The 26,783-nt window shown below is 42.6% G+C and overlaps 1 protein-coding gene across 3 annotated transcripts in view; it reads right to left on the minus strand.

Annotated features, from left to right (window-relative positions):
• cdk18 (cyclin dependent kinase 18) overlaps positions 1-26,568 on the minus strand; it is a 55,403-nt gene extending 28,835 nt beyond the window's left edge. Inside the window, exons 1-2 of one of the 3 annotated variants that reach the window (XM_037775721.1) lie at positions 26,237-26,568; positions 371-492 (exon numbers count right to left, since the gene is read on the minus strand). In XM_037775721.1, coding sequence (XP_037631649.1) covers positions 371-492; positions 26,237-26,253 — 139 coding nt within the window. In that variant the 5' untranslated portion in view covers positions 26,254-26,568. Of the gene's footprint in view, positions 1-370; positions 507-26,236 lie in introns of all 3 variants that reach the window. The other 2 variants (XM_037775729.1, XM_037775738.1) reach the window with 2 other exon arrangements.
• Between the last annotated feature and the right edge of the window lie 215 nt (positions 26,569-26,783).

Below are 26,783 nucleotides of genomic sequence, written 5' to 3' on the forward strand. Positions count from 1 at the left end.
GATTTGACTGGCATAACGGTAACATATCAGTGTTCATATCAGTGTTTAAAGCCGGCCGTCACTCTAATCTCCGTGGTCAAATGGGCCGACGCTACGACTGTAGAGCACCCATATACTGACATTTATGTTAAATGCATTCAAACGGCCCGATGGAGCTGACCATGGATGGATAAAGAGAACGGAGCTGACGGGAGAGCTAGAGACCACCTTGGAGAAATTAGAGGAAGTACGCACGTGTGTTGTATTGAGTTTTGTGGAATCGTCCAATATCAATATTCCCAAACTAAATGATGGCGTCTATCTTTGAGGTCATGACCACGTTCCCCATGACTGAATGACACTACAGTGAAGGAAATGGGGGGTTTCTTACCCTGAGTGTGCCGTATGTTGAGCTGGTTTATCTGCTCAGTGAACTCGTTCTCCTCAATGGTCTCAGTGCGAGGAACAGAAAGAGAGAAACGCCTCTTAAAGTTCTTCATCTTGTTCATGGTGCTGAGGAACCGACTCTGGGAGAAGAAAGAGAGAGAGAGAGAGAGAGAGAGAGAGAGAGAGAGATTTACCAAAAGATATACAATCAATACTACAAATCCATCAATGCATACAGTACGTGCGTCAACACCATCTTTGATGCTTTTCTTAAAGGTACTGTTTGTAAATCCTAACACGTATAAATCATTGTGGGTCGGTGTCCCATGTGGCTACGCTGTTCAGACAAGACTCCAACACAAACCACACAGAAGCACCAAAAACCACAAAGTTCTATCTAGTGACGCCCGTCTTGCAAAACAGTGTTAACTCTTCCTGCTTCAGCCTTCCGACCGCGGCCAGAAGACACAGGGGAGACCGTAGCTTTGGTCTCCAGGGCTGGAGTCTCTGCTGTACTCTGCTCCTCTGCTCCTCTGCCTGCCTGCCTTCACTCACACACCGCGCTCGTTCTCACTCACTCTCTTGCTCCACCTCACGTGCATGCATGCAGACTCCACACTGCAGAAGAGTTAGTTTAGCTCTGAGAATATCTAGTGAATGTACAGTGGACGTTTGTGCAGAAATAACTGCTGCAGCTCCTCCAGACCAACAGAGGTTTCCCGTGTCTTGTGAAGTGATGGGGCTCCGGAGCGAGAAACGTTATCGTCTCCGACCAAAACTCCGGTGTCTCCCCTGTTCCCTCCGGCCGCGGTCGGGAGGCTGAAGCAGGAAAAGCCAACACTAGGATCAGCATTGATTCATGGAGAGACCTTCGTCTGGTCAGCTAACATTACTGCCAAGCAGCTGAAATATAGAGTGATATTGTGGTTTTAGCTGACGTGTGTCGCCTCACTGTTTAGAGCGATGCTCGTTCATGTCTATTTAGAGTGAGCTCGACGCTGACTTTCGTTGACTTAACGGCCACAGGTGTCGCTGTTAACAAGCAATTTCTGAGCTCCTTTAAAGAAAAAAAAAAACATATAGCCATGTAATACAAACTACAGGCAGTAATGAAGATTTTCTGAATGCAAAGCATTTAGAGCTATTTTTACATTTTTACAGAACATAAATAAAGTGTAAACACTCCCTGGTACACGGCCTACATGACCCAGAGCGTGTTGCTTAGCTGTGAAGGATCTTTATGTGCAGCTTGACCACAGACAGTCTTCTGTGTCATCTGCTAATGAGAAAGAAAACAGCAGGAAAGCAGCTGATCAATATTCTCTCTCTCCCCCAGTAGGTTACATAACCACAGCCGACCCAACTAGTTAGTTATCACTCTTTTCTTTCTCCGCTCATCTTTTTGTTCTCTTCTGTTTCTCTGTGTCTGTGTGCTGCAGAGATTGGTGTCATGGGGTCTCCACGACTCCTTTGCTGATACAGATTTGTGCATATGTGTGTGTGTGTGTTTCTGCTCATTACTGCAAAAGGCGAAGCGATGTGTATGGGGGGGTTCAATTACAGCAAGACTCCGCGTTCCCGACTGTTATTTTTACACCTCGATAACCCATCAGGATATTACTGTCTGAGCGATCCCCACGTCTTGTCAGATTGCCCTGTAATATCTGCACAGTGCAGGTCAGATGGCTGCCTATCAGGAACATGCCATTTACACATACAGTATGCACAAATACATAAACAGAAACGTAATAAAAATACACACAAAGTGCCTAAGTGCATCCAGATCTAAGTCATAATAATCCATCAGTACTATGTTATGTATGCATACGCCTTTGACCTTTTAACCCACAACACAATACAACTGTCACATAATACAACAGAGTCAAGTAATAGGTTTTAATGTGCAGCTCGTCGTTTAAAACAAGGGCTGTGATTACAGATATTGATCCAGAAACCCTCACAGGTACTGCATTTAGCATAAAACAATATGCTCAAATCATAACATGGCAAACTGCAGCCCAACAGGCAACAACAGCTGTCAGTGTGTCAGTGTGCTGACTTGACTATGACTTGCCCCCAAACTGCATGTGATTATCATAAAGTGGGCATGTCTGTAAAGGGGAGACTCGTGGGTACCCATTGTTACGGTCTCAGAGTGACCGCTCGTTATTGTTATTGTTGTATATTGTTGTGCTGTGTTCTCTCTTTTGCTCTTTTCTTTTGGTTCACTCTGCTGTCCCTCCAATCCGAGATGACTTCACCTCTGAGGGATCCCCTTCAGGGCGATACCTCCGGACCGCCCTCAGGTAGATGCCCTCAGTTTCCTACCATTTGTGGTCCTGCCTCCAATATGTCACTGCTGCTCATCCAATCACCAGTCTGCTGTGCCGCGTGTCAAGATTTAAGGGGCCAGATGTGACTAAGCCATGGCGGGCAGTGATGACCATGATCTGTCCCCCCCCCGTGCCTCTCAAATGTACTGTTAACTAGTATATTGTGTACAGGTCTAACTGAAGTCAGTGGACTTTAGATTGTTGGATGTTAACTAGTCTGAGGTACTCGTTTGTGGTTTATTTTTTCTTTTGAGTAGAGCATTTGTCAGTTGTCTGTTTGTTAGGGATTATTCAGGGTGTGTGCTTTTGTTTCCTCCTTTTCACGCCACCCGAAACCCTTGTTTTTTGTTCTTATAATCCAAACATTTTACCCTTTATTTTGCTTTAATTTCAGTCACTGCAATAAAAAACAAGTGATTGCCTGATAACACCGGCTGTCTGTTACTTCCTTTACCCCTACACCACCTCTGGGTTGTAACACCATAGAACCCATTTTCATTCACATATCTTGAGGTCAGAGGTCAAGGGACCCCTTTGAAAATGACCATGATCACTAGAATTTAGTGTAGGTTTAGAGCGTAATTTAGCCTCCTTCGCGACAAGCTAGTATGACATGGTTGGTACCATGGATTTATTAGGTTTTCTAGTTTCATATGATACCAGTATCTTCACTCTAACTTCAACACGGAGCCCGCTATAACTTAAAGATTGCAAGTTGCGTTAACCAGAGTAACAACATTTGGGGGAGCCTGGTTTCACTTTGACCTTTGGCATAGATTTAACTAGTCAGATCTCAGATTGTTGTCTCCATTGATCCTTTGTACAAAGCTGTCTCCTTCTTGATTATCTTAAAGAGGACTAATTTGCATTTAATTCTGTGTAAGGCTTTTTTCAAACGACAAAACATAGCAACCATGTCAAACCACTCAGCAGAAAATATTTTCCTTCTGGAAGAATTCAACAGTAACAATCATAGATATTAATAAACTGTAGATGTGATGTTCCAATGACATGCCATTGCGAGATGGAATCAAGCGGCAGCTATGTTACCTGGGTCCAGTTTTAAACTTGCTGTAATTGGTGAAAGAGGCTTATGTTGTCCTTGCATGCCCTTTTATTTTTCTACTAATACAATTATTCATGAGCGTAAGACAACTATGGAAATTCTTTGCAAAATTAAGAGCTTGACTTGAACTGAAGTACAAATCTCCTTCCTCCGACTGGATTAGTCATGGATTATTTTTATTTGCTTTACTGAAAGGAAAATTGTGTCGAGGCACGAGGTAAACTAACAACAAGTGATGTTAATACATGACGACTGATTGCAGGATACAAGACGGCTAATTTGAGGTTACATGTTGTGAAGCAACGTCAAGTGCGACCCCCTCGGCCTCGAATAACAATACGTTGGCTGATTGTGAGGTCGGTTATTGTTCGATGTTGCCGTCTAGGATGTGCTTTACGTTACTGTTGTGTTGAGTTGCCTGGGCTTCACTTTTTGTCTAGACTGTAACGTAGCTGGCTTGTTGGATTTGTCTTGAGATATTATTAAATATTATTATTAATACAATTACAATTGATTGGCCTGGAATCAGCTGCTCAGTGGTCAAATGTTAGGGTAATTTTAATAATAATAGTTATGTTACTAAACATTATATTACCTTGCAACTGACAACCAGTTGCTGCCCATAGGTGGCGATTGTAAACAATACCCAGGTAAGATGACGGACGGTTATCCCGTTAGTTATGAAGTAATGACACATCTACTGTCCCATCTTGCGATGCCAATGGCTCCTTCCCCGCTTCGTACCCCATTACTTCTGGCGCCCTTGCTCGGACCACACCCATCTTTGAACTCGGCCGTCATTTTGATCTCAACTACGCACCTGTAACGTTTCGTGACTGCATCTTGAACAGTTGAGACGCTATCGCATTGACAAAATCTGTGAACAGACAGACATATAATCATCTGGCAAAGTAGTTCCTGCTACAGTGGGTGTCTCCAGGACCACATTGTGCCATGATGACACACATACAGACTCACAAGGTGAAAACAATAACAGCCACAGCACCGCTGGTAATTAATCCCACAACAGGAGCATCACAGACAGGCTCAGACAGTTTCTGTGGGCAAACATAAATGATTGACTATGTCCTCACTGCGGTATATTTTCAAGGGGTTACTGTTGTCTCTAAAAAAGTCTTTCCCATCTCATTGCTTCCTTCACAACATCAAGCCACAAATTATGAGCCATATCCTCCTTTTTGTCATTTGGTTCCCCTGCCGGTGTCACCGATTGTTACCATGGAAACATGGTTCTTCAGTTCAGAGTTAGCCTTTGGGTAGGGCGGCTAACTTTTTAGGCTAAAAATATGTCTTAACTTTGTGAAAACTGTCCAACTTGCATTAGATTTTAATTTACTCTGACAGCAGAATGGAGACTAGTTTCTCTTTGTGAATCTGGCTCCTGGTCAGAGTCAAAGTGTGAAATATTGTTAAAAAAAGATTTGAAAATGTGCCACATACTAATGTTCCTCCAAACCGTCTTTTTACTGGTTTCCAGCAAGTTGCTTTATTTCTAAATAGTGTGAAATCTGTCAGAAAGGCAACCCATCAAATAACGACTGCAAACACAACATTTTTCTCCCTCTCATTATTTCTTCACCGCATGCTGCAGCATCTGGCTTCCCCTCTGATCACACAAAAGAAGTGAATGATTAACATGGGCTGGAGTCAAGGAGAGAGGCAAAAATGGGCCTTGAAAAAGTCGGGAAGGTTTACTAAATTATTGGCAATTTCATGGCTCTGAAACTAGAAGTAAGAAAGCAATTTCATGCAGCATCCTCAGCACAGCCGGTCAGCTCTGGTTTGATGATTCTGTGTCATTTTTACACTGAAAGAACTTGCATTTTATGACAGCACTTTAAAGGTTCCCTGAGGGATTTTGGATCTCTTATAGTCCTATAGGAGCGGTTTATCTATGGGTGGGTCCCCATTTTGTTTATCTCGTGCTGAAGTGGCTAACGTGATACTCCATCCTACCCAAGGGAATCACACTACTCCACGGATCAACGCCACCTGTTGACGACACACTAAAATATCAACACGTCCTCATTAGGGCTGTAAGAAAATGTCGATACTCATGAGTATCGTGATGTTTTGTTGTGCGATACTGTATTGCTCAGTTTTAAACCTAGAGTGTTGCTGGCATCATATGAAACTAGAAAAACCTAAAGAATCCATTGGTGCCAACCATGGAATACTAGCTTGACAGGAAGGAGGCTAAATAACGCTCCAAAGTTACGTAAAATGTTGACGAGGAAAAACTGGCATGGCGATTTTTGCAGGGTCCCTTGACCTCTAAAATGGGTTCTATGGGTACCCACAAGTCTCCCCTTTACAGACATGCCCACTTTATGATGATCACATGCAGTTTGGAGGCAAACCATCCAGTTTTTTGCTTTCAGTTTAAATGTGTTATTTTTGCCTGTTCTAAAATGATTTATTTCTGGTGTGTTCTCTATACTATAACAGTTTAGTGAAAATAAAAACATTGCAATATATCGCAATATATTGAATCATTACGCCTGTGTCATGATACATATTGTATCGCCAGATTCTTGCCAACACACAGCCCTAGTCCTCATACCTAAAAGACAGAATAGGTAGTTTTGCCAGTGATGCAAAACGACATGTTTCACCGTTCTATTTAACGTTGTAAAACGGTCGCAGTGTCGTTCACATTGTGAAACGGAACTACTTGGGTAGGATTAGGAAAGATCAAATAAGTACGTTTGTTATGTAAAGTATTACGTAACTACGTCACAGAAACTCAATCTGTTGACTTGTGACTTGTGTGTTCACTGGACACGAACAGCGGTCTCCAGGGTCAAAGTCCACGGTTTGTTTGACCCATCCAACCAGATTAACCTCCTCCCTACATGGACTTTGTTGCTCTTTATGCTACCTCATACTTCCTCCTTTGCTCCTGTCACAATTACTACGGCCACTAGAGGTCGGCATCTAGCAAATAACGTAAATATTGTTCGTAATAAGATGCTTGCACCGACAACTTACTGTATAGCCTACGTCCATTTTTTTTAATGAGGACGGCAAAATATGAAGCAATGCGCCAACAAAGGCAGGGAAGAAGAAGACTGCTAGCTAAACATGGATGCAAACAATGCTGGTAAATACTCAAAAATCGGCTTTGAAATGTTTTATAAGGAAGGAAGTGCACTCAACCTCAAGGATACACACTTCTGTTTGTTTACAAGAAAACACGGCACCTTTAATCAGTGAAAGGTTATCTCAGTTTTTGTCACCAACACAGGTGATACTAATGGAAAAGTAAAATCATTGTGAAATCAGATTAAGGCACCAAACTAATTATCCACTCTCATTTCTGGAGGTGAGAACTACTGTACATAATATAGAGGTGTAAGATATGCACGAAGGCCTGGCAGTTCAGAGAAAAAAAGGCATTCTCCGAGCCGGAGAAGTGTGGGTGGCAGCCATAAATTGAACAGCGAGTGGAGGAAGCAGCTGAAAAGGCGACGGTGTGAGCAAATAATCCCCAGATCAGTGCAGAGAAAAGGAGGATTTCTAATTCCGAAAAAAAAGGAGAAGCCTTTAGAAATCAATCAGAATCAGCTCATGTGACCCTTTGACGGATGGGAAACACGCTCTTGGTAGAACAAAAGAGCAAAGCAACTGCCACAGCACTGCTGCTAGAAGCAGGAATGTCGTTTCATGCTGTTAATAACACAAAAATCATGTTCAATGAGACGCGATCGAGACCTCTGCTTCACATCTCTAGAGCTGCTTTTGGCCCAGTCGCACGCAATTTCATCCATCGAGACAGTAAAGGTGCAGTTAACATCTATTTCAAACACATCTTAGCAGCGACAATTTACTGCAGTGTGGCAGGAGGTTTCCTCCAGCTCACTGCGGATATGCAGACGGTGATACTGTGTGATAACATTGATTAGAATGAGCATAAGAACCTGACAACATCAGAGAAGCCTGTGAGTTTAGGAAACTGGTATAATAAAAAGCGATCAGATAAATCAGATTAAGGGGTTAAGAATGGAGGAGGAGAGAGGCTTACTGTGCAGAGAGAAATCAATAGCACTAGGCTGGCTAAAGTGCCGGTGTGTTTGTGGTTGTGGATGATGTTTGTCCCCTTTGACACTTCGTCATGAGGCCTTTATGAAGGCAGACTTCCCCAGTGTCTCAGCAGGGTAGAGCTGTAGGAAGGGGGCGTCTCACACATACAAGAGTATGAACTGTACACTGTGGTCTAAAACAGACATGTAATCCATTCAAGCAAATACATCTGCATTGAAAAACAACAGTACAAAGACCTCTTTGTGTCACAAGCTGAGAAACAGAGCGGGGTCCTTTTACTACTCTGGTTTGTTGTGATCTTTCGGAGGACGACGACTGTGTTTACTGTTAAGAAGTGGATGAAAAAAGACCTTTACTCTTCCTCAGTCCAATAAGTGTTATTATATCTGGGTTTATAACTTCATCATAGACACTTGTAGATGTTTAAATGGCCATACCATGATATTAATATAATTCATGACTTGATCATTCTCCTACTGGAAAACATTTTACACAAGAAAATAAATGACAACTCATCAAATACCACCACTTGGTCAGTGGTAGGGATGTGACGGTGAGGAGATTTCGATGTTACCGATTACACCGGACATTTTACAAGATGACGGTCAAGATGTGTTGCACGCTTACTTTGATCTTTAACATCGGGTGGCTGTGTGTCTGGTCTCTCCGGTAGAGCTTTCGCTGCGGGGCCGCAGGCGTCTACCTGGCGCCACTCTGCCGCACACACCGGCTGTGACCGCTCCATCCTCCTCGCGGCGATTACCTCATTAACGTTATGGTTCCCTTACAGCACTGGGTTTGAATCGAAAATATTGCCAAATAGGCACGTTTGCTTTTCGCTTTGACACAAAATCCTCCGCCATCTCTCGGTCTGTCAACTCTCTCTCATCCCGTGTGTGTGAAATATGACACCTGCTACTCTGAGCTGAGAGTTCGTATGGAGCAGATGCATTCACTGTCAGTTTATAATTTCCGTCGTCCGACTAAATGCTGATAACACGCCGCTGATACGCCAAAATGAAATAAATGTTTTTTTTCTGTAAAAAACAACAAAACGATGGAGGGGGCGAAGGGTATGTAATGTAATCGGTGTGTGCCCTACCAACGTTGTGTAACACAGTGTAACACCAACTACCGTGACAAGCCTAGTCAGTGGCCCTACGCCTCAAACTATGACGCTGTAGGGTCCCCTCAGTTTTGGACGTGTCAGGGACGGCGTGTCAGTTAAATGCATAGTGTCTTTTCAGCTAAAACTATACTGTATACACATTTGGCGGCCAGAACTACAAATCGTATTATCTTCTCTTTAAAGGAACAGTGTGTAGAATCTGTCGATGTCTAGCATTGAAGATGCAGATTACAACTTCTCCCGTGTGCCAAGCATGTAGGATCGCTACGGTGGCCGACACGAAAACATGAATGACCCTCTCAGTTGCTGTAAGAGTAGAGTTCTTAGAGTGTGTGTTTACGTGGGAAGTGAGTGAGTGGTGAAGCATGAGAGAGAGAGAGTGGCGGCGACGACGGGAGCGAGTAACGTTATCGACTCCGGCCCAAACATGGCGGACACTGGTCCTTTAAATACACAAATAAATTGATTAGACACTAAATGCAGCTGGTAGTTACGAGCAAAGAAAACCAACCGTGGCTGAACTCACACAGAAAAGATCACTACCAACAGAAACGTTAATTTCATTAATAAATAACCCAAGGACAAATACACCGCTGCACAGCCACACTGTGGTTAACAAGTGATCTTTATAAAACACAACACATCAGTGAGAGTTTAGCACCAAAGATTGAGACTAAGTGCTTAAAAAACATGCTGGTTTTCAAGCCTACTTGCACTTCACTTACACACTTGAAGTTTCTCTAAATGAGAGCCTCAGTAAAATGTTTCAAATGTAAATATTAATGTGGGAGAATAACCAATAAAGCTTTCCCTGCAGCCTTGGATGAGTGCAGTACAAACCCAGGGCCGATATGCATATCTAAAATAACTTCATTCCCAAATATTTGTCAGGCATCGCTGAAGAATTACTCAAAAAGAAGCGACTTTCAGTGTGCAGACATTCCTTCCTGTTTACAGTTCAGACTAAAGTCACGGTCAAGAATGTAACCCACACAGAAGCTCTGAAACCGATTTCTTTTCTCATAGACCTGTAAATCGTGGATGAAAATCACTAACGTGCCCTTCGACAGGAAACAGCGAGTTTGTGTTCAGACAGCCACAGGTGGGCATGCAACGTGTTGGGTGTTTGCAGTGTCTCAGCCATCGACCATGTCCTCGCTTCTCTCCTCACCTCTCACCTGTTGCTCTGCTGTTTGAAAGATAATCTAAAAAGAGTCTTTTATAAACAGGATATAGAGAAATGCCCCGAATGGGAGCCTCTCTTTCTTCTCTTTGCTCTCTCTGTTGCCCTCTCAAACAGCTTAATTGCATGGGGTCGTGAGTGAGAAAATTCCTGATTGCGATGGGCAGTGTGTGTCAAACTGGCGGAGTGCTTCATTTATCTCGGAGACAACAGACTCCTCTGTTTGGAGAACGGTGCAATGTGATGGTCTGGATGCTTGCAGCCAATCAGTATTTCTCAGAGCTGCTCTGTCAAAGGGAGGAGGTTGGTCTACGGTTGTGTGGCGCTGTCTGACTACCCTCACCCTGATCTCTGTTTGTCTTTCTCAGCTGCTGTCACCCACTCATGCATCATCAGAGGGTTTATATCTGTTCTGTTTGTGGTTTTACAAATGTTCTTTGGCTGCAACTTTCATTGTTTTTGGCCAGAAAAAATGTTGGCATTGTACGTTTCTGTAAGCCACGGGACATGTTGAATGTCGACTTTTCTGAACCCAAAATGCGTTTCATATCGCGCTTGCAGAAAAGCACAATGATACGTGGTTAAAGTTGTGAAATGATTGGTTAGGTTTAGGCAACAAAACTACTAGAAAACAGATCATGGTTTGTGTTAGAATAATAACGTAACAACGTAAGTACCATAAATAAAGAACAACCGCCCTTAGCAGACTTTCTTACATAACGTTACGTAACAAGCGTAACAACGTTACATAACAAGCGTAAAGTCAACGTTTACTTTTAGTTACACACGGAACACGAACAGCGGTCTCCTGGCTGAAAGACCTGAAAGGACAAAAGGCCGTCTGACTAAATTATGTTTACATGCACACAAGAAACCAGGTTACTGGAAGAAATGAGGTTGAGCAGGAAAATAATCAAGGTGTTTACATGCACTGTAGTGACCTACGCAGATATGGAACTACTCACAAGGCTAGCTGGTCTCAGGAGTGTACATAATTTAATTCAATAAAGAATAAGTGAAGAGGGAACAAAGAATTCTCTAGAAGCTAGAGTTAGCAAACAGACAATAAGTTCCCACAGTTGATTTAGAGATGCAGCATGTAGTAACATCAACTCCTGTTTCATATCTGTCTAAAACTAGGCCCCTTTTGAAGAGCAGTTTATCCTCCGGCAGAGGAGGTTAAATCAAAGAGTACAGAAGCAAAGAGATAAAACTAAACAATAAAATTAATGCATAAAGAAATGTCTGTAAATCAGAGGATCATTTAATTTTGAGGTGAATCAACGTCCCAGTATGAACACTTAAATAGCCCTCATTTAAATTGCTATGTCCAGAGTTATATTCCTCGGCATAATGAACGGTCATCAGATTCACGGGACTGCACCGCCCTGCACGCTCATATGACATATCCGGTTCTGCCAGCTTCCTGCAAGCTGTATGCGGCTGTAATAACGGATATATTCACTGTAATTCATCACTTTTATGAAAAGGACAATGAACAGCGAGCCGATCATTGTTGTGAAATAAACCCTGACGGGGCGATGCGGCACACCGACGCAGAGCGGAGGGGTCTTGCACCGCCCTGAAGGGGCTTTATTTCACAGCAATGACCCGCTAGCTGTAAATTATCCTGCTTATTACACGGCTACTTAATTATGAAATCAATAAGCTGACACAAAAACAATCCGCCAAAGTCGCTACTTCAATTGCTGGAGTGACTTTCACTGCTCAGCTGTTGAAACTGACTTATTTGGACTTTTTATGTCTGGTTGTTGTTTTAGTTTTAGTCTGACTGACATTAATTATTTTGTCACATCATTAGTTTCTTCCCTGAAGTCTTTGTCATGCATATGTATAAAAGGTTGATTATAAAACCGGTTAACATGGCCAAGAAATCGAATCTCTCCGGGAAATGTCTAGCTGGGAAAATGATGCTGATGATGGAAACCGTGTTTCTCATTTACAAAGTTAAAGAATTATTATTGCAGTAATCCAGCTACACAACTAGATGTAAACACACTGGTTAACTTGCAGAGCTGTTGCAGTGGGAGGAATGTTTAAAAACCTGAGCTGAACTATGCAAACTAAATATTGTCAGTGACCAAACCCACCGGAGCAGTTCAGTGGTCGTTGCCTCCGGGGGGTTGAACAGGAGTGTGTTTGATTCAACCAAAAGCCATATGTCAGTAGTCCACTGAGCCATGTCGGCTCCGGCTAAATGAATATACACAACTCCCCTCATGTGTACTCAATTAGAATGGGGCCAGCTGATGGTCTAGATGGGCTTCATTGTTTTATACAGGTCAGTGGGCACCGTCATCAGAGAATATGACATATTAAACAATCCATCTGCATATAAGGCATACAGCACAGGCATGGAGATGCACAACTGTGACTCATGCTGGGCGATGAGTTCACACGTGCTCAGATATTAAACCTAAGGCTAATACTTTTCTGACTCTCTCTCTTTCACTTTTTTTTCTCCTCCGTCCAGTTTGTTGAAACTGAATGACTGAATGACCCTGAGAGGACGTTGCAAAAAGAAGCTCTGGCGCAGGTTCAGGGCAGGCCATTAGCCCGCTAACAGTGATGCCACAGCTTCATCCGACCGCTGTGTTACTCTCTAGTGAAACCTGGCACGACAGCTTCCTGTTGCTGACGGCCCGACGGGCTGCCAACACAAGCTGTGATCTCCGGGAGGGTCGAGAGGGAGGGGGCAACGGAGGAGACGCACGGAGCAACTGAATGAAACAGAAATAGAGCAACAGAAAGACTGGCAGAGAGCATCAGTCTGCCATCTCAAACATGGCAGCGGCTCAGCCAGCGGCTCACAGCTAACGGCGCTAACAGAGAAACAACAGTGCTGACAGAGCTAATGATGTTAACCTGGTGGGGAATCGGAGGGCGGATGCTCCGCTTCCGCGACGGATGGGACGGCGTTATCATCTGTAACTGCCTTTTAGTCATTGATTTATTCTTGAGAGTTTTATTCATTGTGTAATAATTTGTAAATGCACTGTGTTTTTATGATTATAACGCACTTTATAAGCTCGCTTTTGAAAAGTGCTATATAAATAAAGTTTATTATTATTATTATTATGAGCGCAGTGCAGAGTAGCGGCTGTGAGATAGCCAGTGGGGCACGCTAACATACACTAAAAGGACGCCTGGTCGGCCCAGCAATGTGTAAAAAGAAAGGAGAAGCTCGGATTACAACACACACAGAGAGAGAGTGACTTCATTCTCTGCTCAGGTAGACATTACTCCTCTATATCTTTATATAGTAAATAGTTGCTTGATGCTATATTAATGCTCTGGATATCGTATATCCTTCAAATAAGAAATGAAGAGGAGCTTCTTCAAACTGCATAACAGAGATGAAACACTTGACTGAGAACACAAACACTGCTTTAGTTACTTCACTCAGAAATGAATTCAACGTGAGGAAATCCCCCTGAACATTACTTTGTTCTTTCATTTTTCTTTTCTCTTTGCTTCTTTTATCATGCTGTTAGACAGAGAGTGTGTGAGATACAGAGAAACACACATCTGTCTGTGTCATCTGTGTATGTATGTGTGTGATGGGTCATATGCGCTAAAACTGACCTTGGGCCTGAGGTTACATTACTGTGTGCTCCAGTAGTTCATATGGACTGAAAATACAGCTTTGCTTGTACAACTGTGTGCACCCATTCAGGAGATGAATGGTGAAACCAGAGTGGTTGAAAGAATCACTACAAACTACAAACACCTTTCACATTACACATCTGGAAGCAACGTTTTCTTCATTAGACAGACATTTTGGTGCAGAAGAGATCATACATACTAATGACCCACAAAGCCCGAGCATTAGCTGAGTTAGTCTATAACACACAGAGCTTTGTGTAGCCTGGTCAAATCACCGTCAGATTATATTCTAATGAACTCCAAACGAAGCTTGAACAATCTGATTGTAGCCTGAAATAGCATCGTCTGACTAAATAGGAAATCGGGATAGACTAAAGCGGGTTTGAACTCCTCTTCTTTTCTTCCTACAGGCTGCAGTGAACGCCATTTTCACCCTGAACACTATTCTCAAAAGGACATGTTACAGAGACTTGGCTTCAGTCCTGTCTGTGACAAGTGAGATGGTTTGAGAGATAGAAGAAACCCAGAAGGGTTTCCTCCCCGTTGTCCCAGTGATAATCAATCCTGCCAGACATCTCTCTGTGCAGTGTTGTGGAGAAAAACGTTAAACCTCCACAGACGGTAATCAACCTTGAGCTTGTGCTTGAGCCCTCTAATCAGTCATGGAAAATACAGCATACTCTTGCTTGTAGTGATGTCCCGATACCAGAGATTTAGTAGTTGATAACACCAGTGACATTCCATGATCCTCGATACCACTTCAATACCACGGTAAAAAAACAAAAGTAAAACAATAAATCATGTACTTCAACATCCACTCCTTTATTACCGTTTGCATACTGGTTTTTGTTAGGAAGTTAAACAGCTCATAATTCCCTCTCTAATATCTATTTTATATTCCTATAACTACATTTTACAAGATTACATTTGAACACATTATGATAACGTTAGAATTTACCCAATTCGCCCAATGCTCATTTTTACTGAATAGAGCCTGAACGCATCATAATGTAAATCAATGGCCTCTCGTTAACGTTAACTAGCTCTCGTCCTGCCGATTTCAACACGGGAGGTGCCATTGATTTACATTATGATGCGTTCAGGCTCTATTCAGTAAAGGAAGGAAGTTAAACAGATCATAGTTATAATATAATAATAATCCCTTTTCTGCTATTTTATATTGCTGTGAAAAGATCTTCAAACAACTTTATGATAACGTTATAATTTATCATCGCTCAATACTCATTTGTACTGGATATAGTCTTATAACGCATCATAATGTAATCAATGGCACCTCCCGTGTTGAAATCGGCAGGATGAGTCCCCTGAACGCGTCGATATTGAAATTTACCCCGTCCCTAACACATTTTCTTTCGTCCCTGGGACACCGTTAGCCTCGAGCCCTGACGGTACTTGCGGTACTGTAGAAGAATGAGAATCCTCACGTTTTCAGAATTCCGGTTATTAATATCGTTTTTCGTGATATCCCTACTTGCTTGACATCTTTATAATGTTACACAAAGCATGAAGTCAGAAACATGATGTCACGTTCTGCTCTTCTTCTCTTTGTGTCCGAGCTGTAGCCGTAATAAAGATGACCTTTTGTTTCCTTCCATCCCATCTTTTCTTGGAGTCGGGCCTCACTAGACAACAATCACTGCCTTATTTGCTCCGTTATATGGCGATACATCTCACTCTGACATCACTTGTTTATCTCTCATTGTCCTTGGCTCCTCATCACACTCGCTTCTCCTCTGAACTTTGCACAGAATAGTTAGATAATAATAAAAGAGAGAGAGTGTCACTAGCAGAAGAAAATGACAACAGCGTTGACAGCAACAATACAAGCCTCTGTCTTCCTCTCTGTGTCGGTCTACATGTCACCCCCTGCCCCCATGTGAACAGTAGGCTTACTGTGTCCAGAGGCTGTGAGTGAATAACAACAGTGATGGGGTCAACATCAAGACTGTCCTCTTGTATCACAGGCCACCATGGTTTGTGCAACAGGCCACACATGTCACGGTGGCTCTTTTGTTTGGAGATTCACAGGTACATTATATATACTGTACATAGATTTAGTAAGAAATTGTCCGATGTGCTTCATGCATAACAATAAATTCTAATCATCCATTCATGCATCGGTTTCCTACTTCTGAGGGTCTGGATGGCAGCAGACTAAGGTCCTGTTCAGACCTGGTATTAACATGCGTCCTCAGTGATCGGATCACAAGTGGACAGCCTTAAGTACAGGTGTAAACACAATCAAGACACATTGAGGACGCATTGAGATCGGATCTTTCAGACCACATTCAGAGGTGGTCTGGGTCACATATGACCACATTCTTTTAGCAGTGTGTAGTGAATGCATCCTGGCCACATTAAGGACCGCCTACTCAACTGATGTCCAGCTGCAAACCGCAGGATCACTGCGCTCCTCAGGTGAACAGACAGGCGAGCGCTCATCTGCCTCGCAGCATGAAAACGGCCTCTTTGCTCTACTGTGTCCTGTTGGTACAACTGTATTTTATTAAAATGTACCTTATCTGTAGGCTACATAGTCTACAGACTATCAGACTTGGAACAGGAAGTGCATTATTATCATACTGTCGGAGATGTGTCAGTGTTTTGTTCCGCATCTTTGCGCGGAGCTGACAAACGCCCGCCCGACCGCCTGCCTGCTTTCTCTCCTCCCCGCTCTCTGGAGCGCTGTACCCCACTGTTGTCTGGCAAAGGCGGCAGTGCCAGTGGCGCGGAGGTCCTCGGGGACTGCCGGTCCAATAACCTTATATTTTGATGTTATAAAAATGTTAATAAAATGTAGCCAAATTCAAGATGTCACTACTGAGATTCCTGTAGTATGACGTCACAACGTCTGCTGTATTAGCGAGGTGTTTACTACGTGTTTATTTGCATATAGAACGGGGGAAGTGAGATCAGATCACAAGTGGCCACTCAAGACGCATGTGGAGACGCATGTGGAGACGGTCTTGTGAAAGTCCTGTGTTTGTTTGACCCATCCATCCACCCCAACCTCCTCCCTACGCAGAGTTAGTCGCTCTTTATACTAAGTTACCTGACAGCAGCCTTGGCTCACGATCACGTTGTTTATATATGAATGTGGATGACAGTGGATGAGAATAGCCTGCATAAGTACTTGGCATCAAAGATGAAGTATAAATGGAAAGAAACAGGTCGCTATGGATAAACATTCTGTCGGTGTTGCCACACACATTTTCATCTGAGTTTCATGTGAGTGGGTGTGTGTACTTCCACGTCCGTACTATTGATGCATTTATAGGCAAAAAATGCAGAGAAATCTGCCAGTTGAAGCGGCCTTAAAGATGCAGACAATTAACAGAAGAGCACCTGCATAGGTCAAAGCTCCACGATGTGAAACATGTTCAGGCAGTCACATATTGAGAGGTCTAATCCATTTCACAAATACAGAAAATGCAGCGTGTTTGACATTTTGATGAGGCTTTCGGTTTGCTCATTCCGACAACATCTCCTCTCTCTCTCTACAGGCTGTCAACACCTGAACCCAACCTTCCAAAACATGCACATGCACACAGATTGTTGATGTCAGAGTGACATCAGAGGCGAGACGGCAGGCAGACGGTGAGATAAGTTTCAACGCAATGTGAGGCACGTCTCAAATTAAAAATGTCTCTGCTGATGATTCAGAAATAAAACTAGAAACAACAAATTGTGCTCATGAGGATTAGGACAGCAGGGATGGGAGAGGGAGAAGGAGAGGAGGTAAAGGAGAGGAGAAGAGAGAGAATCAAAGAGGACGAGTAAGGGGATATAAAGACAGAGAGAGAGAGAGAGAGAGAGAGAGTGGGAGGGATTTTTTTTTTTTTTCCGGCAAGAGATAGCAGCAACACAGACAGTTATCATCCCCAGACTGAAAGTATGAAATTACTTTCGCGAGGCCAAAAGTGCAAATTAGGGCAATTAGATCGTGAAACTTCCTGCTGACCGCAAGAAATATTAAGTTCAACCAGAGCTTTCTGAAATGCAACACATCCACATCTTAGTCAAGAGTGATTTTCACTTTCCCCCCTCGTAAACACTGAATGCTGTGTTTGTTGATTTAACCGAGGGCTTAGCAGTGTGTACAACTCTTGATAATATCATTCCCTGCTAACTCACGTCTCCCCTGATATGTATTGCTGCAGCAGTGTTTCATGTGTTTTCCATTCATTCCTTTGTCTTTCCCTCTCAGGCATTACGATACATATCTAGACACATGGTCCACATTTGAGTACTACAAGTACTGCATCAGAAATACCCCCGATGTTTGTCACACCACTGTTCTGTGAACTTTTTATACCAAGGAAGATACATTTTTCACTAAAATGTTGCATCTGGGAATAGATTAGCTCTGTTCCCCCGTCAGTGACTTCCGTAACAAACCGTTCTCACTCCCACCTCATCATATACAGCTGCTTGGTCGGTGCCCCTTGGCGTCTGATACCGAAGCACCGAGGCACCCTTTAGTGCCTATATGAGACGCACCGGGCTTTCAACTAACTCCAGTGTAAACCCATCCGCATCCGTATTAGACGCTCAGAGCAACTGACATAGTATAAAGAGCGAGAAAGTCTGCTTATGCCTAGTTCACACTACACGACTTTAAGCCTGATTTTCTGCTCCCTAACAGTTTTTGGAGTTCCCCGACAGAAGACCTTTGAAAGCCTTTGTAGTTTGAACTTAGCTTTAGGGAGGAGGTTGAGGTGGACGGTTGGGGTCAAACAAACACAGACTTTCACCTGTTCTAACTGTGTGAAACCAAGTCAATGTTGATTTTACCTTACTTTTGTTACGTAACTTACGTACTTAACTAACGTTGTGCAAGTTACGTGCCAAACATACTTATTTTAAACAAAACCAAAATCTTTTCCGAGGCTTAACCTAAGTACTTTTGTTGCCTAAACCTATCCAAGTAAACTTTGAAACTAAATAAACCTAAGTTGGAAGTTTATTTTGAAAAGACACTGTATGCATGTAACGAGCGAAAACTATACGTTTCCTGTGAAGGCGGAAGTTTATTTTGAAAACACACTAAGCATGTAACGAGCGGACACTGACGCACTATCCCTGAGTCCAAAACTGATGCTAGAGGAGTAGCAAGAGCATCATAGTTTGAAGCGTAGGGCCAACAACCAAGCGTCGGTATTTGACGAGTTGGGAGTGAGTACGTCTTGTCCATAAATGCGGTATTTTCAACATGCATGGTTGCATGTCCTTGTAAATAAACCTGAAGCTCAAGGCTTCAGTTATTGCCTTCGACCGGCTGTAGTTTGGGCTTTGGAGGAAGTGTTAGCAGCTACTGTTAGCATTACTTGCCTTGGACTGATGGTTACTGCCGGTTACTTTACGGTTAGCAAGCACCTCAGCTTCTTAAAATTAGTGGCAAGGTTTATGGTTATTTTACTGTAAATGTGATGGACATAGTAAAGTGGGTCATTTCTTTCAGTGTGGGAATCAGGTATCTGTGTTTGTGTGTTGATGAAGACGTACTGGTTAATCTTCATGTGTTTCAAACACGTACAGTACACCTGGAGGTTTACTACATGAAGCCGACCTCTGCATGACTGTAGACTTTTACCAGTGAAGTACTGTGCACTATTACCGGCCTGTCTGGCTGCTGACACATTATGTCTTTATTTGCCAATCCCATTAGTGATCATTAGGTCTTTCTTACACTGTTATTTACTTTAAAAAATAAACATTCAGAATCACTTATTAATTATTTGACTATGCAGATAAAACAAACTATGACGATTAAATGAGTTACACATGCCTTAAAGATGCAGATAAACATCTAGTTCAGTTTAATGTCAGACATGTGCACCAGAGTGTTAGACCTTTACATCTGTCAGATTGCTTCGCGTCACACTACGTGTGATTATTCTGATGTGTTGTTTGTTGGGACTTTTCCCCTCAGGTTTTAGCTTATGGTCCTGCTTCTGACACGAGCAGCTCTGTGACTCACAGCTTACCTCACACCACATTATATATTTCCCCAAGGTGGTTTCTGCCTCTGTCAGTGTGCGAGCCAACCTCTAATAAGCTATCACAGCTGCAGCACTACACTAGCGACTTGGGAGAAAGAGAGCTGCAATTATGTAAAGCACCTAAACATACTGGTGAGCAGTTAAAAGAACACACTGGCTCCTGCTCAGCAAATCCTGGACTTCAGGATGCCCAAGCAATCATCAAACAGCGTCTCTCCACCAGACAGTGCAGTCACAACATTTGTGTTTGTCCAATGTTCCCTGAAAACAACATCATTCTTTATTAAGCATTGGCAGCCACAGATAGGGTGGACATTTTTAAACTAGCTGGATAGCTGGGCTGTGAACGCACCGCCCACCCACCTGTGAAGAGCTTCTGAAGCGTACTGGGCGTGAGTGAGGAAAGCATGCCTAGCAACACTTTAGGTCCTTTAGATCTTTTTTTAGTAATCCAATGTGACCCTGGCAGCAGCAGTGACACAGGATGGAGTATGTTGGAGACTGCTGCTCACGCACACAAACACAGTATCCAACCATGTTCTGGTGCTGAAGCTGAAACTTACAAACGATATATTAAATATACAAATGCACATTCAGAATATGCGTCTCAACTGGGGATTTTACGGCAGTTTGTGACACACTGCCTCTCGCCTGTTTACAGCCAGCTTTGTGCGTTGAACACAAACCAACTAGCCGACAGTTTGTAGAGATGCATGCCCAAAAGAAAAGCCCACATTTCTGGTCGGAAGGAGAAACACTCCTACTTTTAAACATTATGAAAGACTTTTTTTTGGATATGAGCAAATATCACAACGCCGACCTTTTCAAGAAGGCGATTGAAGGAATGAAAGAGGGAGGCTGTGTTAGCACGGTCCAACATGTCCGCCACCGGTAACGTTAATCAGAGTATGCACGGCTGCATGTAAATGGGAATGTTAGTGAAATATTCATTTTCATTAGCCATGTAAAAAGGGCAAAAAACTGAATATTTTGTGCATGTAAACATTGTCAATGTGCCAACAAAGACGAGGGGGAAGAAGACTACAAGCTAGTAAACACGTATCTAACTGTAAAGCAAGGAATCTCTGTGTGTGTTGTACTTCACACTTGGCGGGTGTATTGCTGGGGACACAAGGACGTGCAGTGTCGAAGTTAGTGCAATTTGGACATGCAACATGCTCAATATTAATAAACTTTGCATACACAAGCAAACAGCGGTCTGTGCAGCAGCAGGGGCAGTGCTTCAGGGCTCTGCGGACTGAGTGGAGCATGTGGTGCCACAGCGGGCCTTTACAGGCCGTGGTCATAGACCGTATATAAGAAGTGGACATTGTCACCGTGGTGTCACCCACTGGTTTGTAGACTGCCCTTTTAAAAGCTTTGAGTTTGGCATTTTGTCCTGCGCCATATTGTTTTTTTGCAACCAGAAGTGACACGAGAGGGTGGAGCTAAATACAACTGAGCACTGAATAAGACATTTTGAGGCGACCAAAAATTTGACAATTAAACTGAAAACACACTGTGAAAGGGTTAAAGTTGTAAGACGAAAACACGGACAACTCCCAGACCGGACATCGCCGTGGTAGCGACCTGTCAGTCACAAGGTAGCCAAGCCCTAAAGCATCCCCTGCTTTATGGTCTATCTGACTCTAAATGGGACCATCATTTACTAAATGAACATCATGCTGTATTGAAGAAGACTTGAAACTAGCGATTGAGACCATAAACTCATGTTTTACAATGTTTACTGAGGTAATAAATCAAGTGAGAAGTAGGCTCATTTTTTCATAGACTTCTATATAATCAGACTTCTTTTTGCAACCAGAGGAGTCGCCCCCTGCTGGCTGTTAGAGAGAATGCAGGTTTAAGGCACTTCCTCATAGGCTTCACTTTTACAAACCAGAAGTTTCCCGCTGGCTGTGGCTCATTGACTGTTCATTTTGCTGCTGGATGCTGGATTTACTAACGTTATAACTGACCTCTTCTTTACATTCAACAAGCCCACTCCGAATGGGCATGTGTCCCGAACGGCCTCACGGTCCAAATGGGCACGACATCCAACAATGCTCCTATCAGCAATGCCTGGAGCCAAGCAATTGGCCTATTCCGCTCCGAACGGGCACCGCACTAGTGTTAACAATGCACCGTTAAAGATCGGCTTTGCAAATGTTTTATGAGAAAGGAACTGCATTCACACACATGGAGTTTTGGTGAACGTAAACATGAGTTGTGTGCATGTACGAGTTTATCAGTGTGTACTGTACTAGCTCTCACTTTACTGTGGGTATATTACAGTTAATTCAACAGTACACTGACCTATGGAGAAGTACTGTTCAATGAAAATTAAGCAATAATGTGAAGATATAGTTAGTGTGCATATTTTTGCAGTTAAACAGTAGAGAGTGTAAAGGAACCACAACACACTGGAACACAATGTTTCTTGGTCCTACTGGCAATTTTTGCGTGCTAGCATCTCAAAATGGCAACAATAAGAGGAAAACTGCTTCACCTAGAAATCCTGTAGTGCTAGTGACCTGCAAATAACACACTGCCCACACAGTTCACTCTTCACACAAAAACACTTAAGCAGTGACTAAGCCAAGATATCTTATGTTGGTGATCTTTGTGTTGTTCGGGAAACAGGCTGCACAACTAGAATACAACCATCACAGTATAAAATAGACACGTAGTGAGGACCTAATGGAGTCTCCGCTTGTGGAAATGATGGATTTATTCTCACAAAAGACGCTTGCTTGCTGAAGCATTTAACCTTTCAGCGTCTCATCACGGTATAACCGGTAGACCTGGTGCTGTGTGAAATGTGTGAAACGCAAACTGCCCTCCATTTGCTGTGTTTGACCAAATGTTTGCATGTGTTTGTTCATCTGTGAGAGGGGTTCAGCGCTGGTGCCAGGGCTATTGTTAAACATGGTAGGGTCTATCTTCACATTATCATGGCTGAGTGGGCTCAGGGCTGTGCGATGAATCAGGGACTCAATAATAAGCTGCTTATGTAAACATTACTATTGTGCTTCAGCTGCAGCGTGTTAAGGAAAAAGAGATTGCTACTTTGGACTCAAAATGACAGTAACAGCCGTTCTCAGAGGCTAAAGGCCGACTGCCAGCGTCAGAAGGATATCTGGAACAAAGATTATCACCAATTTGAAAACCAAAATAAACTATATATACTAAAAAGGACAGAAAGAATGAAATGTTTAGTAACATGATGGCTATGTTTGACATATTAATAAGTTTGTATTAATCCTACAGTCAGTGTAGATTGGGTCCAAATCCAGTGCTCTGTATTAACAAACTACAAAACTCTGTTTAATTTCATTTGATTGACCGACAAATTTTGCTTATCCACTCACTGTTTCTAAATTTGTCACGTTATGCATTTAAAAAATAAAATGTTTTGAAATAGTGGGTTCTTGTTTAGTCTCATTTTTCATCAGTTTTGCCAGCTGACTGTCGCTGGTCGATCTGATCATCTCTAGCTTAGTGAGTTAATTAACGTTATTGTGAGTTGGTATTAAACTCTGTCTCCTGGTAAATAAATACGTGATATCATGCCAAGAGACTGAGGCTAAAGCTGCATGTTACCAACGCTGAAAGTTATCATCCTCAGCAGCTGATGATCCGTGTACAAGACATGGAGACAAGGAGCAACATTGCTCTTGTAAAGAAGTGTAGAGCTAAGCCAGTTGTCTATGGAATACCATTTTATTCAATATTAAATAAATAAATAAGCCGATGAAATAAATCCTTAAATAAATAAATGAGGCGATAAATATATAAATAAATGTAAATATAAATATATAAATGAGTAAATATAGTTCTAAATAAATAAATATTTTTTTTATTTTTAAAAGAACCACTTTTATTCATTTCAGGGGACTTCCACATTTATTTCACAGCTGTTTTTATTTCCATCTGTTATATTCAAATGAAATATTGGGTGTAGTTATATCACGCATTCATAGTCATATTTATTTATTTCATAAGCATTTTATTTATTTATTTATTTATTTATTTAATATTGAATAAAATGGCATTCCATAGTTTTCTTGTCCTTTCTTTGTTGGTTTTAAGATAAACCTGTTTTGGTTTTTACTATAGAAACGTATACTACACGCAACACAGGCGTAAGTTTTTGTTAACTTTCAAACAATATGTTTCACTTTTACAACAGAAAAAGATTAGAGGATGAGGACAAACCAATGAGTTTGGGAAACGTAATGCTACCTCCGGTTGGCTGAGGTTTATGTTCAAGCAAAACTTTCCCAAATCCAATAAAGAGCTACTAACGTTAGCCTGAACTCGGATGTAGTTGCAGCCATACTGGCTCCCATGCAGTAAAAGTGTTGGTCTTTAATGGGATCTGATGTAGTCTGAAGTCACACAAAATAATAGTTATCTAATGATATGCTACTCGGTGGCTTTGGACATAACACCAGGTTACTACTGTATGCAGTTAGCTAGTTAACAAGGCATGCTAATGTTAACCGTTTACACCATAGCAGCTAAAACACTGTTTAATCCATTCATTATACCTTTGCTCTTCAACCTTGCGAACACTTTGGATTCTGGACATTACACCTACAAAGCCACATGCACAGTGCTTTGGCATGTTGAGAAAGGTTCAGCTTCACAGACACGTCTACGCCATGATTGAAAAATTGCTGTTCGGAAGAGAGGTTTATGAAATGGTCAAATTAAGAATCTGCCTATGTAATTATCAAATGTCATAGCTGCAGAAAAATAATGTCTCTAATAGGTCACTTTTGATGCTTTTCAAGATGCTTTTCTTGGTGTGTTCAAAACAAAAACACTTTCAACATACTGTAAGAATAACTTCTCACTAACATGTTGGACTCAGTTATTTCTGTGATAGCTACAGTCTAAACTCTGCATGATTCAACGACGCATGACAACCACATGGAAAAGGGAACCAGCTTTGTGCACACACACACACACACAGACAGACAGACAGACAGATGGATGGACACACACCAGACACTTAATTACACCGGCAGGCCCTTATAGGTAAACAGTGTTGTGTGTACAGTGGTTATGGACAGACCTCTGTATAGGTGAGTGGCCCTTCCTACATTACTACTGTTCCAGTGTCAGTTTACAGGTGAGATCTAATGCATGAGGCTCATCAGAGAGAGGAGAAAGGTGGATGACTGAGTGGGTGAGTGAGTGAGTGGGTCGGTGTGTTGGTTTCAGATATCCGAAGATGTTCTTATGTCAGTGGTGGACACAAAACAGCAGCAACAGTCAGGCCACATTTCAAACATGCCAAATTAAAGGGATAGTTTGGGTGTTGTACTCAAACCAATTAATCAATTATCAAAATAGTTGCCAATTAATTTAATAGTTGACAACTAATTGATTAATTGTTGCCAGTCTAATGCATGGTCAGTGTATTACCTACAGTAGATGGTGGTGGGCACGCCCCCAGTTTGGAGAAACAGACAGGAGTACCGGCACGGTAGCAAAGCAATGTACTGCTGTAGACGGGGCCAGCAGCAAAACATATTTTAGCCACCTAAGTTACGCTATATTTAGCTCAGACATTCCTTTCCGACGGGGAACTAAACTGATAGTAAAACTTATCAATGCTCTCTTCAAAGCAGCCAAACTCCGTTGACAAAAACAGTATAGATAAGTTTCACTTTCAGTTTAGTTCCCCGTCGGAAAATATTCTAAATATAACGTACACTTAAGCGGATATTGATTTTTTTAGGTGTATAAAATGCGTTTTGCTGCCAACCGCGTCCACAGCAGTACATTGCTTTGCTCCCGTGCCGGTGTCTGGTTCTCCAAACTGGGGGCGTGCCGCCCGTCATCTACTGTAGGTAATACACTGACTATGGATAAGTAGCTCATACAACCTCACTTCAAAACACCCAAACTATCCCTTAAAGACACAAAACAGGCTCTACTGCCTCATCTATAATCATAATGTATCACACTCAAACTGTACAGTGTGTACTGTTATTATAAGTAACAAGTGTTAATTACAGTATGGCTTAATATTTGTGAGTCACAGAACAATCAATACGGGAACTAGTTTTGTATGGAACAACATGTGCTTTCTCCCATCAACAGGCAAATGGTGATACAATTTACATCAGTTTGATATGTTGTACTGTGATGTTACCTCAGCATTTCATTACATACAGAGCAACCTCGAGATAGAGCTTCAGACCAAGAAGAGAGTAAAGTAACCAATTACTGGACCCCAGGGGAGCGCAGGTAGACGTCCAGCGAGCTAATGAGGAATACTGACAAATAATAATGCACAAAGTTCAGCCTCCAATCAGCACTATGAACCCGTCTGTCTCTGACTCCTCTGATGACCCCTGACCCCTGCTCTAAGGTCGATACGTCTTCATGAAGAATGTGAGTGGATGAGGCTGCAGCAGAGCTACTTACAGAAAAGCACAGGTCATCCACACAACCAGGGGGGGTGGAGGGGTAGGGGGGTGGTGGTGGTGTAGGTGGTGGAGCAGACTCCTGCCTCTCCACTCAGGCTTCCCTCGCCTTCCCAGGTGTCACTCAGATAAATCCACAAGACGCAGGCAGCTCTGCAGCAAGACGGGGGGGAAAATGGACCGACCTGTCCCTCTGATCTGATTGCTCAACCTCCCTCTGTCCATCCGTCCGTCCTCCACGCAGAAGCACTGCCTCACCGGCCAGATAACAGGACAGACTAAATAAAGAGAGACACAGTGGAGGCAGCTCAGGAGAGGAGAAACTGCTGCTCACAAGGCTTTTATAATCAGCCTGTGGCTCCTCCTCCACCAGACTCAAACCAGGAACCTCCCTCGTTGGTATGGCAACGGCCAATCGCCGCTCGGCATAGAACAAGCCTCCTCCTCTCCATCCTCCCCCTCCGTCCTCTTCAGCCCGCCTCTGGTGTTGACACACACCAGCAAGAACTATGAAAGCATATGTTTATATAAAAGTGTTTGTCTGAATG

Source organism: Sebastes umbrosus, chromosome 1 (genome assembly GCF_015220745.1).
Source record: "Sebastes umbrosus isolate fSebUmb1 chromosome 1, fSebUmb1.pri, whole genome shotgun sequence".
In the NCBI taxonomy this organism is placed as follows: Eukaryota; Metazoa; Chordata; class Actinopteri; order Perciformes; family Sebastidae; genus Sebastes; species Sebastes umbrosus.